The following is an 18,974-nucleotide window of genomic DNA, read 5'->3' on the forward strand; positions in this document are numbered from 1 at the left end:
TCAGGTCACTGCCAATATTCACAAAACATATTCGGCGAAACATCAAAACAAACAACGTCTGCCATCTTGTCTAACTTTCCGCCAATCAAACTTTCTCAAAAAGACGCCAAACATGAGTCTATGCTTGACGTACACATCAAACAGCACCACATACGTCAAACGTTTGGCAAACATAGTACAGTTTGACAAATTGTTTGCTAGCTAATGGGGCCTTCCAACAGCGCAAGAGATTCCCATCGAACATAGGAAGCAGTGCAATACAACGAACGCCCTCCAATGCGAAGAAATAACGGATGCATACTTCCGTTGTTGGAAAAGTAAGCGCATGCGCAAAGTTGAACGGAAAAAGAGGGCTCGTGTGGACGCTTCTAAACGTTGCTGTCTCGGCGATAAGTTTCAGGCGTGTTTGAGAATATTTTTCATACAACCAATAATTTAATTTAACACTCAGACTGCTATTTACTGCATGCATTGAACACTTTTGACATGTCACACTGTTATAATGGCTTCTTCTTTTTTGTGAGGTTTGCTTTTCAGACGCTGTTTTCATTTCTCATTTGCACTTTCGCTATATTTTCTTTCTAGAGATTTCTTGTTGGATTTTAGTACAGGCGTAAGGAAATATTGTTTGGCCAGTGCGAGGTTGTCATTGGACAGAAATGTGAAGTGTGTGCGTTTGAAGTTACATTTCAAATGTTAGCAATATTTCTTTATCCTTTATTTATACTTTATTTAACATGGCAATAATTGAACGTGACGTGGCAGTTCAATCATTTTGTACAGTTGGGATCCATTCACAGTAAGAGCAACGAAATTTTACCTCAAAACATTCCATTCTGAAGGTATTTCAATGCGGCGTATTAGATTTCAATGACGTTAGGCCTAAGTCGTAGAATATAAAATCAACCTTGGTACTTTATTGTACTTAACCAATTTAGTTACAATTTTAAAAAAATTGCGCTAGTTGCTGAAAACCACCAATTAAACGTGTCTTCAAGAAATTCCGCTTTTTTTCAGTCAGAGCATTCAGTCTGGAGAAAGAAAATAATAGTAGGAGAGAGATGTTGTCATTAGATACATACTAATGTAGCGCAGACAATGCTTCATATCGGGAATAAATTCCTGATTTGCATCATAATGACACATCTGCAGACTTTCAAGAAATCTACCATTTGGCATCCACTGCTGGATAAATACCCACTGGAGTTTTCCATCTCTTCTGCTACCGTGCTTACATTGATCATGTATGTTTTGTAATGTCATCGACCAACCTGCCATTAACTTATCTCTGTCTTTAATTGTCTCTTAAATTCCTATAGGCCTATAGCATATCTCTTCTCTGGTCCCTGATCACCCATTCGCTTGTCCCAATTTCATTTTCAATACAGTCATAATTATGACTCGTACTCTAGGCTGTTACAGGAACCTAATTCACGTGATTGTTTTCCTAACCTGTAGTAATTCCCTATAAACATATCTCAACAAGAATTTTTGTCTTGTTAGCTGTGCAGCCTTTCGTATTTGAATGACTTGCTGCCTTACATCAATTGTAGCAATAAAATATAGAATGTAGGCCAGCCCTTTCCTTTTTAGACATGTTGGAAACTTGGTAGACTTAGTTTTTAAAATTTTATTTATTTTACCAAAAACACCATAGGCCATTTTTACTCTTCTGTTTAATTCTTTTGTTGTCTATCCAATTACTTACTTCAGCGAAACGAAATACAAAAACTTGTCAATTGCTATTATCGGCTTACTGTTAATATATTAAATTTTATATTCATGGGTTTACTATACATTATGTTTGGTTTATTATAATTAACTTTCAGTCCTGCTTTCTGATGAGTTTTTCCAGTTTTGGGCTACCATGCCTTTCTTCAGATAGTGTTGTTTTGGCAATTACATGGATGTGTACATCAGTAGCATGTCATTTTATTCTGTAGTATGTTCCATTGGATGGCACATTGTCTTGCTTCTGCCCTTACATTTTCTTCAGGATGATGCATAAACTATTGCAGTGCAAACAACATATAAATTGTGAGTAGATCACTGTGGCACACAAAGACCTCACAATATGCTTTGTGTTAGTTTCAGCTTTGTATATGTGCTTTACATTCAATGTTTCTGTTTGCAATGCATCAGGTGGTTTTTGTTGCTGCTGTTTCAAATGAATGTGTTATACAAAATCTCAATGCAAGACACAAAACTAATTTTATGTAAACTTCGCCTCCTTGTTTGTGGTTCTGAATGGTATGTGTTCTGTGGTGGTAAGATATGCAGTAAGCTACCATATAACATAAGGCAAGACATGGAGAATACTTACCAGTTCAAGAGAAAATTAAAAACATACCTGATTAGCCATATTTACTACAAATTATATGAATGTCTAGATTCAAGGACTCAAAAGTATTACTTGCATCTTGACAATTAACAGCGTTTGTTATGAAGCTGTAAGCAAGCAATAATTTACTGTTAATAGGGCTTCACATTTATAGATATAAAAATATTTCCCTTCAAATATACTACTGTAATCAAGTATATTAAGCTCCTGACAGCAGATAAACAGCAATTACAGGCGTAGGCCTCCTGTGGAACTGAGAAGATAGCGCCTTTTTTTCAAAGTAGCACCTTTATTACTGATATACTTGATTAAATTTAGGTGACTTAAGTGTGATATTTTTAAGTGTTAGAATGATATTTTATTGTTCATGCAGTATACAGATTAATTTTTTATCCTGTCTTTGTCTCATGTTAATGTATACCTTGGCTCTTTCCACACCCCTGAAGTTCTCCTCGGCATGTTTTAGGAAACACTGATTGTATTCATAGTATTTTCTAGTGTTGTTTCTCAAATGCTTCCAGAAAAAGTCCAAGTTTCTCACAGATGTGGAAATGATTATGAGACAATGACAAACAACCTGTGTGTGAGGAGAGCTTAGAAAATGGAAAGCAGAACATTAAAAGAAGTGACCATGATACAGATTCAGACGTTGCCTGTTCAAGTGATGAATCTTCAAATTTGTTTGTTATTAAAGGTTACAGCATGATTGAAGATTGAATGACAAATGGAATCAGTTAGTCTTAGGGGAAGACCAAAAAACAATAACACTATTTCTCGTAACTCAAGCATTTTAGTGCTGGCCACGTTAGTGAAGACTCCAGTGAAATTTTCTGTATTTATTATGATCATTAATTAATTGATGACATTGTCGTGTACATTAATATGAATTGATTATGAATATTCATGGACAGTTTGACAGGTCATACAATGCTCAAGATACAGACCGTGTGAAGATGAATATCTTTCTGTGTCTTCTACTGTACACAGGAGCTTACAGAGGTTCCAAACTCTATTTCAGAGACCTGTGGGATATAGATGGGTGGGATGTACTTGCAGTTACAGTGCCATATGCAAGATTCCTGTATTTACTTTGCTGCATTCGCTTTGATGATAAAATGTTAGAGACAAGAAGAAAAAGACTGACAAGTCAGATGCTGTGTGAGCCTATCACACTATTGCAAGATATCTGAAGTTGTATACTGCTGGGGAATCTATGACAGCTTACGAGAAATTCATTCCGTTTTGAGGACAATGTTTCTCCTGACAGTATCTTCCAATAAAGCCAAAGAAATACAGCATACAGTTTTTGGCTTTGGTAGACTCTAAACGTTTTATCCTATGAAATTTCAAATATGAGCAGGTACACAGCCAGGTAGTCCTTTCAACAAACTAAACAAGCCTTCAGAAGTAGTGGTATATCTTGTTATTCCTGTAGCAGGCACTGGCATAAATGTAATTACTGACAACGGGTGCACCTGTGTGCCTCTCACAAGAGTTATATTGGGAAACAGGTTGGTGTTCATTGAAATATGAAAGAGCAGCCCAGATATTCTACAAAAAAATTTTGCACAATCAGCGGAGAACTGTAGCTTCAATCCTGTTCAGCTTTACAGAAGATGTGACAAAGGTGTCGTACGTTCAACCAAATCGTGATCTGTTGTATTATCTCCATGATGCATAATGATGCTCTTAGAAAAATCCAGAAATTACAATGTATTACAACCATACAAAAAGTGAGGTAGAGGCTTGTGATCAGTTATGTAGTAATTACAGTGTTGGCAAAAGAACGATAAGATGGCCATTAGCAGTGTTTCTTCATGTGGCAAACATGCCTGCTCTGAATTATAAATTCTATACAAACTGAGCTCTGGTGATAAAGTTACAAAACATGAATTTCTGGAGAATATGGCTAACAACTTACTAATTGATAATTTTGTCCGAAGGATGAGCAGATCTTATACATATCAAAATCCATCGCAAAAAATAAAGCTTTGTCTAGAAGAGAGAGGAGCTGGTGTCAGCACATGAGGATGTGAAGAATGGGACCAGCTACCACTGCCTAACAAAAGAAGAAGGTCCCACCATACTGCAATTGATGTAAGCTTACTGCAGTATGTGTGATTAGTTTCAAATGTTCAGGGTGATTAGAAACGGTTTGAGAAGCTTGTAAGTGTGTTGCAGGGTAGGTTGGCAGAGAAATAATTGTTAAGAAGAAATTCGATACGTTGTGGTGTTTCCAAATTAATTACCATTGAGGTTAGCCAATCAGACTGTTGCACACATACATTCAAGCAGCCTGTCAGAGATGGTGTTTTCAAATGTGTTTTCCATTTGATTTCCTAAATTGAACCAGAGAACAATGCAAAAATTGGATGTGGGATGGTGCTGATGATTAAACCCGAGCCAAAGGCTGAGCAGTCTTTTGCGCTATCATCTGCACTTATAGCGTAGTTTTGAGTCAAGTAGATCCAAACTGAGTGTTTGCATATCAAAATATCATGCGACTACTTGTGCTTTAGTTTGCACAGATACAGAGCTCAGATTGTGTTGTGGGATCCTATTGGCCTATAGTCACTAGATTAAAAGACAGTCCATTTGAACTAAATTAAACTCTAAAACTCAGCAGTCAGGTCCATCTGGAAATAAATTTAATGATAGAAAAGTAACTGTTCACACTAAATGTGTAAGTGATCCAATAATAATCAGAAACCTTGAATGTTGTAGAACACAGATTACTAGAAAACAGTGTACCATTGACTCATCAACTACAGAGACTGTGTGAGATTCCAAAGGTAGATATATAAAAGATGTACTTCAGCTGGTAAATAGCCTAAGTTATAGCACTGGTTTACATAATAACTCGTGACGTGTTTTTCAGGAAAATATGTTTCTCAGTAACTTGAAGTTGACAGTTTGTTGATCTTTTGTTTAGATCTGAAGATAGTAAACATCTCCAAAACTAGATTAGATTAGTTTTTCGTTCCATAGATCCGTGCTGAGGAGATCCTCGTCGATGTGGAACATGTCATTTCTTTTTTTATTTTTTATTTTTTTTTTTTAAAAAGGCTGAAATAACAATACTAATAGTATGAGTATATACAATACATCATTTGTTTCTATTAAAAAATTCGTCAATGGAGTAGAAGGAGATGGCCACTAGTAAGTCTTTCAGGCTCCCAAGTTTTTTATGTTTGCTGGCAAATTATTGAAGATGAGTGTTCCTGAGTAATGGACCCCTTTTTGAACTAAAGTAAGTGCTTTTAAGTCCTTGTGTGTATCATTTTTGTTCCTGGTATTGTATGTATGAACTGAGCTATTGGTTGGAAAAAGGAATATATTGTTTAGGACAAATTTCATTAAGGAGTAGCCGGCCGCGGTGGTCTAGCGGTTCTAGGCGCTCAGTCCGGAGCCGCACGACTGCTACGGTCGCAGGTTCGAATCCTGCCTCGGGCATGGATGTGTGTGATGTCCTTAGGTTAGTTAGGTTTAAGTAGTTCTAAGTTCTAGGGGACTGATGACCATAGATGTTAAGTCCCATAGTGCTCAGAGCCATTTGAACCATTTTTATTAAGGAGTAAATATACTGAGACCTACTGTCCTAATTTCTGGCTTCAGTAAACTATTGGAAAAAAAGTACAACACATTGTGGATAATTATAACAGTAAGGATACATTAGGGGATTTGCACCATGGCTTCAGAAGAAAATGGAGTACAATGTCAACAACAATGCACTTTATGCATAAGGCTCTATAAAAAACCCTATGAAGTAAGGAAGTTGCAGGAGTCTTCCTAGATCTTTTCAAAGCTTTTGAAAGGTTTCACCATGGTACACTGTTGCCAATGATACTCTAGATGGAAATCTTATAACATTACTACAGTTGTATTTGACAAATAGACAACAGGGCACTGAAATCATGAATGGCAGTGGTAGCATCATAGACAGGTAAAGGTGCAGAACTAGAATCATAAAATTTGGTATGTCACAGATTTCAATGTAGGAAACATTTTTTTTTTTTTAAGATATGAAAATGATCTTCCAGGTACTCAAAATAGTGAGTCATTCATCAAAATGTATGCTGATGATACATCTGGTCTTTGCTTGGTGGAAGATCCAAATAATGTCATTAGAAAATTAAAAAACACAAAATTATTGTAAATGTGAAAATCTAAGACCTATGCCTTGTAAAATCAACACAGTGTACTTTTGGCTTGATGGATCAAATGAACAAATTGCAAGAAATGAACTTCTGCTAGCCAACACAAGTTCTCTTTGCAAGTTTTTAAGGATATATATATATATATATATATATATATATATATATATATATAAAAAACAAAGATGAGGTGACTAGGTGACTTACCGAACAAAAGCGTTGGCAGGTCGATAGACACACAAACAAACACAAACATACACACAAAATTCAAGCTTTCGCAACAAACTGTTGCCTCATCAGGAAAGAGGGAAGGAGAGGGGAAGACGAAAGGAAGTGGGTTTTAAGGGAGAGGGTAAGGAGTCATTCCAATCCCGGGAGCGGAAAGACTTACCTTAGGGGGGAAAAAGGACGGGTATACACTCGCACACACACACATATCCATCCACACATACATACTGTATATGTATATACAGTTAGAGTAGGCCAACAGTTAGAGGGCCAACGGAGAAATAACACAGCCAACCAGTTGCAAATAATTGTTTAGTACATTGACATAGGTTTCAACACCTCTAAGAATGTCTTCATCAGAATGAAATTTAAAAGCTGTAAAGTTACATTGTGAGAAGGCAATAGCCAAGGTTTAGAGCAGAGAAGCTGAAGTCAAAAATTAAAAATGTACCAACGTTCTTAATTTTTGGTATGAGCTTATCTGCTCTAAATCTTGACTGTTGCCTTCTCGCAATGTAACTTTACGATTTTTAAAATTGCATTCTGATGAAGACATCCTTAGTGTACTAAACAGTTATTTGCAAGCAGTTGGCTGTGTTATTTCTCCATTGAAACTTATATACAGTTGCTGAGAGACTGCCATGTTCAAAACTGTAAATTAGAGGGCAAACAATTAAGTGCGTAGTAGCTAAGTGTCTATATGACCCAGAACTGAATCATGGCACTCAGTGAAACACTGTGCTTTTACTTTTCTCGTGTTAGCTGTACATGCATAACTTAAGAATATGCACATAGTAAATCTGCTGTTGTGCTGTTAATTTGTATGTGAAGTAATTGTATGTAAACTGTTAAATTTGTTTTTCATGTTGGATGCAAATGGATGAATAAACCATTATCTAATACCGAATTATAGTACTTATCATTTATATAAATGTAATAGCTGTGGGGAAATTTTTACTTTGCAGTAATCAGCACATCAGTTGATATCTGCATTGTGTGTATATGGCTACGAAGTTCTTTATGACGGATTCCGTGCATAAAATGTGGTCGGTTCACATGCCGCATCAAATTTGGATAAAATTCTAAGCTTTCAATGATAGCCTCCATCATTGTTGTCAGTGACCAAAAATTGACTGTCATGAACTGGCAAGGTTCTCTCTTTAATACTAACAGGACCCATCTGATTGACTGGATTACATCATGATGCTGCACACAGGGATGGTGGCCACTATGTCTACAGACTTTGCATCCGCTTTCTAGTGTTGCTTGCAGCACCATCTTTTGCAACAGGAATTGAACTGTGAGAAGTATTCCTCTATGGTTTTTTCTTCTCAAGTGGATGCTTTCATACGTTGCTAAGCACATAACCGGTGTCTCTGTTCAAGTTGTTTTCACAAAGTCTAATTTCAGCTGCTTGTCTGATCACAAAGTCCCAAGCAAGTATTCTCATTTGTTCAAATAAAATCTTGTGCTTATTTAACAGGCTGTGCTCTGCCACCAGTGATTTATCCACAGACTTTTATTTAAGGTTATGTTGATGCTCGTCACAACAATTGGCAACTGTCCATATAGACTGGCCCATGTAACTCGTGAAACACTCACAAGGAATGTTATAAATTTCCAGCATTCTCAGACTGAGATTGTCTTTAACTGGTCGCAACATTTCTTTAATTTTTCTGGGTGGCGGGAAGACTGGTCTGATTCTTGGCTGTTTAGGACTCTACCAATCTTGCTGGTTGCTGTGCTGCAGAATCGAAGCCATGCTACGTGTAGGTCCTCTTGGATTGGTTGAATGGCCTAGGTTTTCTCAACAGCGTTGGTCTAATGTCATGGACTGGATATCCGTTCTTTCTGAACACTATATTGAGATGTTTAATCTTGGAACCGAGGCAGTCCATGTTCAAAATATTTTTGGCCCTGTGTGCTAAGGTGTTCAGCATAGCTCTTTTCTAAGCTGGATGGTGAAAGCTACACCCATTGAGATACAGATTTGTGTGCATTGATTTTCTTTACACAGAATAGCCAGGTCATCCATCTGATTTCCGTTTGGCCAACACATCTAAGAAAGGTAACTTCATGTCCTCCACCTCCACTGTAAATCTTATGTTGGGATCTATGACATTCAAATGATCAGTGAACTGCTGCAGCACCTCACTGCCATGCGGCCAGATTAGAACTGTATTGTCAGCATATCTGGAGAAACAAGATGGCTGGAAGGGAGCACTGTTCAATGTTCGTTCTTCAAAATCTTCCCTGAAAAAGTTAGCTGAGGCTGGTGCCAATGGCAAAGTAATGGCTGTTCCACCAGCCGTTTCATAATAATTTCCACCATACAAGAAGTAAACAGTCATTAAAGTGTGTCAAAATAATTTCAAAATTTCTGGTGAGGAATGAGCAGCCAACAGTTTTAATGTATCTTCCACTGGTATCTTCATAAACTGGGAGACCACATCAAGGCTGACCATGACTTCATTCAGGCCTACCCTCATCTGTTTTTATAATATCAACAAACTTTTGTGAGTTTTTCATATGATCTCTACAGCAAGCGGCTATAGGTGCCAATAGTTTAGTTAAACACTTTGCCAGTTTTCCATTGAGACAAATTACTAGTGCTATCAGCTCTCCTAGATAATGATGGTCATGGTAGACATCATATTAAAAACTCACAACTGTTTGTTGATATCATAAAGCAGATGAGGATAGGCCTGAATGAAGTCATGCTTAGCCTTGATGTTGTAAACCGTAGACTTCTTGTATGGTGGAAATCATTATAAAATGATTGCTGGAACAGCCATGGGTTCACCACTGTCACCAGCCATAGATAATTTTTTCATGGGAGATTTTGAAGAACGACCACTGAACAGTGCTTCCTTCCAGCCATCTTGTTTTTTCAGATATGTTGATGATACATTTTTAATCCAGTTACGTGGTAGTGAGGCACTGCAGCAGTTCGTTGATTATTGGAGTGATATACATCCCAAAATATGATTTACAGTGAAGTTGGAGAAGGAGGGGAAGTTACATGTTGGCTGAATGGAAATCAGAGGGACAACTCGACCAGTCTGTGTACAGAAATGTTTCAGATATGGAGCACTTCTCCAACTTCACTGTAAATCATATTTTGGGATGTATATCACTCCAATAATCAACGAACTGCTGCTTAATCTCAGAACTGAAGTGCTCCATATCTGAAACATTTCTGGCTCTGTGCACTTAGGCATTCAGCGTAGCTCTCTTCTGAGCTGGATGGAGAAAGCTACACCCATTGGGATACAGATCTGTATGGGTCAGTTTTCTGTACACAGACTGGTCGAGTTGTCCCTCTGATTTCCATTCAGAGGGATGTGACACCATTCAAACAAGCCAAGAGGACCAACACATAGCGCAGCTTCTGTTATGCAGTGCAACAACTAGCAAGACTGGTAGAGTCCTAAACAGGCTAGAAATTAGATAAATCTTCCGGCCACCTAGAAATTAAAGAAATATTGTGACCGGTTAAAAATAATCACAGCTTGAGAATTCCGCAGATTTGTAACATTCCTAATGAGCATAGCAAGAGTTACGTCAGCCAGTCTATACAGGTGGTTGTTAATTATTGCCTCAAGCACCAGCATCACCATAAATACAGGCATTTGGATAAATCAGTGATGGCAGAGCACAGCCTGTAAACTAAGCTCAAGATTTTGTTTTAATAGACAAGAATACTTGCTCATGCATTGACCTATTGAGACTCTGTGATCAGAAAAGCAGTAAAATTAGACTTTGCGAAAACAACTTGAATAGGCACACCAGCTAAGCACTTAGCAATTTGTGGAAGCATACACTTGACAAGGAAAAGATACAGAGGAATACCTCTCGCAATTCACCACTTGATGCGATGGATGGTGAATTGCAGTGCTAGCTAGTGCAAGCAAAATCTGTGGATTTAGAGGGCACCAGCTCTGCTTGTACCATCATGATATAATCCAGCCAATCAGATGCCATCCTGTGGTATTAAAAGAGGGAACCTTGCCATTTCACAGCAGTCAGTTTTAGTCCCTGATGACAATGATGGAAGCTGTCCATCGAAAGTTCAGAATTTTATCCAAATTTGACATGGCAAGTGAACTGATAACTGTTTAGACATTGTGTATTGTTAACTAGTCTGAAATTTAAATCTCATGTTTTATTATTCGTTCGTCCATTATGTCTTGTAAATCCTATCATGAAGGAGACCCCCCCACAGGAGTATGGAAATGGGCAAGGTACATAAAAATAAATTGAAGCAGCTGTTAGAAATTGCACAAATGATGGACATGCTATACACATACAGTTAATTCTTGAAGTTTGGACTTAAGAATATAGATTTGAATAGTTACTGAATGCTTGTGCAGAAGCACTCATGCCAGAGGCTACAAGAGTAGCAAGTGAAATTATTTTTCTAATGCCTGTAGTCTGGTTGTGCAGTCCAAACCTGCTGTATGCAAATGCTTAGAAATTTCATCAAGCTCCATCCGTATATGTCTATTGTATGCGAACCTCATAATGTTCCATGACTTCTTGAAAGAATTTTTATCAATCTTTGCATGCTTCCTGGACTGACCCAAACATCCGTATGGCTCACATTACTTGCTTTGAAGCACCAAGGAGAATGAGACAATGAAGATTGAGCTGAATGTCATCAAAGGTGGTGTATTCAAGAATATTATCAACATTAGGAACTGAAGTTAGCAAAAATAAATAAATAAATGAAATATATAAAAATAAAAATAGCTCTGAACTCAGGCTAATCAGAAGCTTATACTGGTAGTATATACCAGTCGATGTGCTTAAAATGAGTAGTTTCAGTGTGTACCTTTGTTCTTTGCAGTCTTTTCCTTTTACTTATGATTCATGGGTGTAGTAGCTGCCTTCATAGTGGTACTTCTTTCCTTAATTAATGAAGTGACTGAATAACATTTGAAAACACGTGCTGATGCTCATTGTCAATTTCTTCTTCTTCTCCTCCTCCTCCTCCTCCTCCTCCCTGAGACATTTCTGCTTATGCAGAGCCTCTTCCAAGCTTCTCTTTCCTACCATAGTCTATCATTTAACATCTCCTTCCATTGCCTTCTCTTCAGTTCACATCATCCTTCAAGCCATGGTCTCTTTTAGGGGATTGATTTTCAGGCTGTTTTGTATTATTTCATTCATTATCACATTGTTCCTTCTCATTGTTCCTTACAAGGATCCCTTGTAAAAAGCCCAACCCTTCATCCACATTCTTAGAGGCAAGTACAGTGGGAACTGTTTGTGCCCCAAGACTGTTACAGTAGCTGTCAAGACCCTACAGGAACCCCCAAAAGTGACAGCTAATGCGGTTCTGGTGAAGCTACGATAGGACCAGCAAGTCAGTAATGGATAACCCCTTTGCTTTCAGTAGTCAAATGAGTCTCAGATCCATTGTTAACTAAATCTGAAGTTCTTTGGGAGAAATTTTCAACTTTGAAAGAAATTTATGTGAACCAACTTTGTTCTCTTCAGTAGTCACATCTTGCACAATGCACATTTTATTTTGCACAATTTCCTGTAAGCTGTAATGCACGCCCTATACAATCAACTGACAACAGCTAATTAGCCTTCATCTGATGTGTCTGGCTCCATATCTCAAAGAGTGAAGAAAATATTGAGGATTTTCTGTGCTGTCTGTGACCACCAGTGAAACTGTGGAAATTCTCAAGGTCTAACCTGCAGGCATACTCCTTAAGGATTACTTCTATGTGTGTAAATGGCCTTAGTAGTTATTGTTATAATGGTTTAGCCATTGATTATGTAATACAAGGAACAGTGCCTTATGGGAACCAGTGTGTGTCCTAGCTATACAGTGATAATCCTTTATAGCTCTGATGTTACTGTAGTCAGTACATTTTTTTTAAAAAAAGTCCTGGAGCCAGAGCAGTCAGCACATAACATTACAGGTGTACAGTGAATTCTGCACTGGGGAGGCAGAGTGTTGTGTGGTGTCACCAGGCTGCTTTCTATATTTTTCCCACAACACTTGCTCTTTCTCACTCCTGGCACCCTGGTGTTTGGGCCAGATGGGGACTTCCTTTCAAAAATGGTTATACGTAGGGATTTCTCAATTGTTTGTCATATTAATTACATTTCCTTTGTGTCAGTTAGAATGGCAAAATATTCATGCAAGTGTGTAGCAATGCAAGATCAGTTCTAAATGTTCAGTTCACACTCATAAGCAGTTGTGACAGACAAATGTAGCAGAATGATGGCCTCAGCCTCTGTGCTACAACTTGTATTTTGTTTCTGCACATCTCTGCATCACATTCATATGAGCTATAGTATGTAATGCAGACATGAAAGAGCATGTACATATGTGTATGTTTCAGCTGCATTTTTCATATTGAACTACATATAATGGAGCAGTTGTACCTCTCTCATGTTAAAAGTAATCTGGTTTTAGTACCATATTTGTAACATATTAATCCTTCTTTTCCAATTCACAGTGTAATAAAATCTGTAGTTAAATGCTGAAATATTAAATGTGTACTTATGTTAGCATTATCTTTCATATACCTTTTCCCAAGGATACTCTTTGATATGTGCTCTTTGTTTGCTTGAATCCTAGGGTGTCATCCATACTTGCAAGATACATAGAAATATTATTGATTCCAGGTCTTTATGCAGAGTAGCTCTCTCGATCACACATCTTGGTTACTTGATGCAACTGGTAACTCTTGTGGATACTTGTATCAGATTTTGTATGTAAGGTGCAAATGAGAGACAGTGTCTACCTCCACCGCCATAGATTGACTTCATATATTTATTTATCTATTTAATTAATAGAGGGAAACATTCCACATGGGCAAAATGTACCTAAAAACAAAGATGATGTGACTTACCAAACGAAAGCGCTGGCACGTCGATAGACACACAAACAAACACAAACATACACACAAAATTCAAGCTTTTACAACAAACTGTTGCCTCATCAGGAAAGAGGGAAGGAGAGGGAAAGACGAAAGGATGTGGGTTTTAAGGGAGAGGGTAAGGAGTCATTCCAATCCCGGGAGCGGAAAGACTTACCTTAGGGGGAAAAAAGGACGGGTATACACTCGCACACACACTCATATCCATCCGCACATACATATCTGCTTGTGTCTGTGTATGTGCGGATGGATATGAGTGTGTGTGCGAGTGTATACCTGTCCTTTTTTCCCCCTGAGGTAAGTCTTTCCGCTCCCGGGATTGGAATCACTCCTTACCCTCTCCCTTAAAACCCACATCTTTTCGTCTTTCCCTCTCCTTCCCTCTTTCCTGATGAGGCAACAGTTTGTTGCGAAAGCTTGAATTGTGTGTGTATGTTTGTGTTTGTTTGTGTGTCTATCGACGTGCCAGCGCTTTCGTTTGGTAAGTCACATCATCTTTGTTTTTAGGTATATTTATCTATTTACTTATACATTCATCCTTAAATTACTGTCAGAAGGATATTGGATATGCCAATATCCATTTACAACTACAGTTACAGGTTAAATTAAAATTTGAGCACATATTTTATTTTACAGTACTCTTACATAAAAATATATGTACAATAATTAATGAAATATCAATGAAAACTTTAATACTAATTTAATTTACTAGATATAGGCATCCAATTTCATTTTCTACTTTAATGGTTTTGAGTGTTGATGAAATGTGAGGCAAATTTCATTTCTCAGGTTACTGTCTCAGTATTACAATTTCTTTCTAGTTCTTTTGAACTAGTCTTGTAATATTTCTTAACACTGTACAAACATGTTGTTTTGAAATGCTTGTTTCATTTTGTTTTGAAGTTTGGCAATGTTTTTGTATTTTTTAGACTACAGTACCTGGTAGTGCTGACCGGTGTGGCTGAGCGGTTCCAGGCGCTTCAGTCTGGAACCGCGCGACCACTCCGGTTGCAGGTTCGAATCCTGCCTCGGGCATGGATGTGTGTGATGTCCTTAGGTTAGTTAGATTTAAGTAGTTTAAAGTTCTATGGGACTGATGACCTCAGAAGTTAAGTCCCATAGTGTTCAGAGCCATTTGAACCATTTGTACCTGGTAGTCTGTTGTATTATAAGCACACAGCTTTACTCCGCTCTTCATCAGCCAGTTGTAGGAGGGTGTTGCGGATGCGATAATCATCTTTAACTCTTGTGCTGTAATCACGTAATTCGTTGTTTAGCATTGGTGTTTATTTTCACTGGATATACATGATGGTTTCAAATACATACATAGAGGAGACAGTTAAAATTTCAAATTCTTTGAATATGCTTTTACAGGACTCTCTTGGTGATAGTATACTCTCTCTCTCTCTCTCTCTCTCTCTCTCTCTCTCTCTCTCTCTCTCTCTCTCTCTCTGGCAGTCTGTTCATATGCACTTTCCCTGCCACTCCTCATATTATTCTACTACAATAAATGTGGATGAATTAGCCCATAGTAAATCTTTACAGTGTATATACATCAACTGAGTGGCTATTTTCTTCATTAAAAATACACTGCTGCTTTTTTCTGAGCAGCTTTTTCTTATATGATCTTCCCAAGTCATAAATCTCTGTTGTCAATCGCCAGAAGGATACTTTTTTAGCTCCCATAAAAATACTTGCCATATTTGGAATCTTATACAAAAGTGTGTATGGCTATGTTGGGAGTAATAAATTCCTTTTTTTTCCACCGCATTTTGTTTGATGTAGTGCTTGATATTGAAATTAGTGCAGATTGGATAATTGTGTATTGTTTCAAAGTGAGACATCGCATGGCAACATTTGCATAACTCTCTATCCAAGTTGACACTGAAGTAAATTATTCAGTGTACACACAAACAAAAGATGATTTTTCATTTCCAGGTTGTCACTGAATGTATATTTTATCCTCAGCCAGTTTAATTAAAAGCAGGTCAATGAATTTATGATTATTATGGGTGGAATATATGTTTCATGCCTTTGCTATGATTGATGCCATAGATGTTATATATGTAAAATATTAAAATTTCACACATCAGGTTTGCCATGAGCATTTCATTAATTATTTAAAATTGAAATGAACTATGATTTTTAGTGTAAAGTTCAACTTTATTGAGCATGCAAAGTAACGGCATCTGCAGAATTAGTGCTTTAGGAAGTTAATGAATCCTAATCGACCATTCCATGTCTCATCCTTTCTTTCTTCATTTGCACTAGTCAGTTGTCATTTTGTAACAAGGAATGTTATGTAAGTCAAGCTAAGCACTGCTTTGTACTAATATAATTTTTAATTTCTTACAGGTTAAAATCCAAGTACCCATAAACAAAGCATGGTAACACCATGGGTGTAAAAGGACTGCAAACTTATTGCACTGATAATTGTTCGGATGTGTGTGAGCGTGTAAATATTGAACATCTGTCACAGCAGTACCAAAACACCACTGGCAGAAGTCCTACAATAGTTGTAGATGGTCCATCCTGTCTTCGTAGGATATATGGTAACAACAGCTGGGTTTGTGGAGGGCAGTTCAAACAGTTTGTGGAAAATTGCTGTGGCTTTGTTGATAGATTCCAGAATGTCGGAATAAAGTTGGTGTTCTTTTTTGATGGTCCAACTGTAAATGAGAAGAGGGAGACATGGATTCAAAGAAGGAAAAGAAGCATTAGGGATATTGAGAGAATATTTGATTCTTTGTCACAAAGACATTTTTGGGAAGAAAGGTTTCCTTATCAGCAGCCTGCTGGACTTAATCATTTTGCAAGATGTATTTTTAAACATTTATGTCACTGTGAGGTCCACACCTCAGTGCAAGAGTGTGATTTTGAAATTGCAGAGTTTGCAAGAAATAATTCTTGTTTTGCAGTCATGGGCCAAGACAGCGATTTTATCATTTACAATTCAGCACCGTATTATTTCTCTGCTGAGAACTTAGATTTAGTGACATTAGAAACAGTTAATTTTAACACGAAAGCACTTGCAGACTGTTTGAAATTAAGTGTACTGCATCTGCCTCTTTTTGCCTCTCTGATGGGAAATGACATTATACCTGCAGAAAAACTGAAAAACTTTCACACCACATATTGTCAAAGAAAAACTGGAAATAAATTTGAAGATATTGCCCTTGGTGTAGCTGATTACATAAGAAATTTCCCTCCGGTGGGCAGTGGTTTGCATGACTACGTTGAAGAAATATGCAGGGTTGTGTTTAACGATATTTCTATGTGTGACAGCCTTCATCAGAGCATTTTGAGTTATATACCAGGTGAAAATGAGGGAGACAGTATTGCTCAAAGAAGTAATGCTCAAACAAGCTGGGAACAAATAATACTTGAAGCAACATCAAAACACAAAAGAAATGACATACCATCAAGTATATATGCAACAGTTATGCAAATGCCATATGAAGCTAGCACATACATGGAAGACTTCAGGAAAATGGATATTCCTAGTTCAGGAATTATAACTCGAGGGATTAGACAGAGACTTTACTCTGTTATATTGTCTGAGTGCCCTCAGGCAGATTCAATGGAAGAATGGTGTGTGACAGGAAGAGAAAGTTTAGAGAGGCCATATGCAGTACCTATTCTGAAACCTTTGCCAGGCAGGATAAAGCACTCAGGTTTACTCACATTATGGGATCATCGGAAGAAAGATGAACCAGTTATGAATGAAAGATGGACTTTGCTGTCATGGATAATATCACCAAAACTTCCAGCACTAAGACTGAGACATCTTCAAACCCATCTTGTTGCCCCAGCGGCAGCATTGTTTTACATGATTCATGAAGTTCATCCAGTCTTTATCACTCCTGAAGAACTGGACCTGTTTATAGTGGTTTCAGTAATTATGGAGCAGTGTGACACGTCTTGGCTTTCTAAGATTGTAGTAAGATGGCCAGATGCCAGAGCCATTAGACTCACAACATTGTATCTTAGATTACTGGTACATGTGTTTGATGTAAATGGAGCGTGTGGCTTTCCAATCCCACCTCAAGATGGTTTACCGTCTAATTATTTTGATGGTAAGTTATTCCAACACTTGTACTATAATATGAAGAGGGGTCATTCCCCACGGCATGAACTACGAAGCTCTTATCAAGTTCAACAGTTTTGGAATGTGAGAAACCTAATTGTGGGTGAATGATTTTTCTTATCATAATGTATTATGGTTCTTGTTCAATCAGGTTGTCACTTCTAGCCGTGTGATGACTTTTTATGTAAAAGATATTGTCATAGGCCTACTCAGTAAACATGTATATTAGGTTATTCACATTTTATATAACATTGGTGTTGAAATAAACATAGTTTTGATAGAATAAAAAACACCTTGAATTGACTTTGTGTGGTAGATAAGTCTGTTTCTTTTCTTTTTTTCATTTAGTAATGTAAAGGGTGTTCTTTCATATATCTATTTTTTAAACTTAAAGTAGATGTGAAAGGCATAGAGGCTGTTATAACTGTGGTCGACCAGCAAGCGGTGCACAGCAGAGAATGGAGATGCAAAGCTGCCAGGCAGGGGGGCTGCTGGTGGTATCGCTAACTACGATCAGACAGGATAGATGAACAAGTAGGGGACGACAGACACTACGACCGACCAGGACACAACACAAGGAAAGCAAGCAAAAACTAGGTTGATAGACATGGCGAGACAACAACAACAATGCAGGAATGCTCCAAAGAATGGCAGTAGGTATCTCAACCCACGGAACTGGAACGCAGTACGGTCATGATGCAGACGCGAACTACGGCAAATACCAGACTGCTGGAGTAGTACCGCCCAGACGCCAGTGTACCTGACTGCGGGAAACGCGATTGGCTACGGACTTCACTTGGTACGGAGAGTGGCGCCCTCACACGTTGAGGCTCACAGCGCAGGTGCGTGCCGGAGAACAGAGACCCCTAGTGAGTATTCAGGTCCATACCCTCTGGCATACATTCAGCTTCCACACCTTCCGACACCAGACAGGCAGTGGACAAAGATGTGGAAACACAAAAAAATACAACACGTTACTGTACCTGATACGGAGTACGGAAACTGTTGGCATTCGAATAGCTTTCAAACATATTGGACTAGATAAACATAGGTTCTGTGTGGTTTTCAAGGAAACTTATACCATTCTTCCTGCAAAATAGTGGGAAGTTCAGGTAACGATGATGGAGGTGGATAGTGATCATGTATCCTTCTCTCCAAAGACTACAGAGGCTCAATAATCTTGAGATCTGGTGGCTGTCATGGCCATGGGAGACGTGACAATTTATCCTCATGATCACAAAACCAGTCCTGGATGATCGAGC

At 38.0% G+C, this 18,974-nt stretch overlaps 1 protein-coding gene across 8 annotated transcripts; it reads left to right on the forward strand.

Moving 5' to 3' along the window:
- The first annotated feature begins 129 nt into the window (after positions 1 to 129).
- LOC124613106 (constitutive coactivator of peroxisome proliferator-activated receptor gamma-like) lies at positions 130 to 17,975 on the forward strand. Of its 8 annotated transcripts, none has more exons than XM_047141702.1 (2): positions 130 to 400; positions 15,981 to 17,975. In XM_047141702.1, the coding sequence occupies exon 2, from the start codon at positions 16,021 to 16,023 to the stop codon at positions 17,821 to 17,823; it is 1,803 nt and encodes a 600-aa protein (XP_046997658.1). In that variant the 5' UTR covers positions 130 to 400; positions 15,981 to 16,020; the 3' UTR covers positions 17,824 to 17,975. The 8 variants fall into 8 exon arrangements, with proteins under 8 accessions (XP_046997658.1, XP_046997659.1, XP_046997664.1 ...); XM_047141703.1 differs by having other exon boundaries at positions 130 to 317; XM_047141708.1 differs by lacking the exon at positions 130 to 400 and adding an exon at positions 550 to 695.
- The last annotated feature ends 999 nt before the right edge of the window (positions 17,976 to 18,974 follow it).

This window comes from Schistocerca americana, chromosome 4 (genome assembly GCF_021461395.2).
Source record: "Schistocerca americana isolate TAMUIC-IGC-003095 chromosome 4, iqSchAmer2.1, whole genome shotgun sequence".
Classification (NCBI taxonomy): Eukaryota; Metazoa; Arthropoda; class Insecta; order Orthoptera; family Acrididae; genus Schistocerca; species Schistocerca americana.

Coding starts and splice junctions, on each gene's coding strand:
- LOC124613106 (XM_047141702.1), top strand. CDS start 16,021: ATGGGTGTAAAAGGACTGCAAACTTATTGCACTGATAATTGTTCGGAT.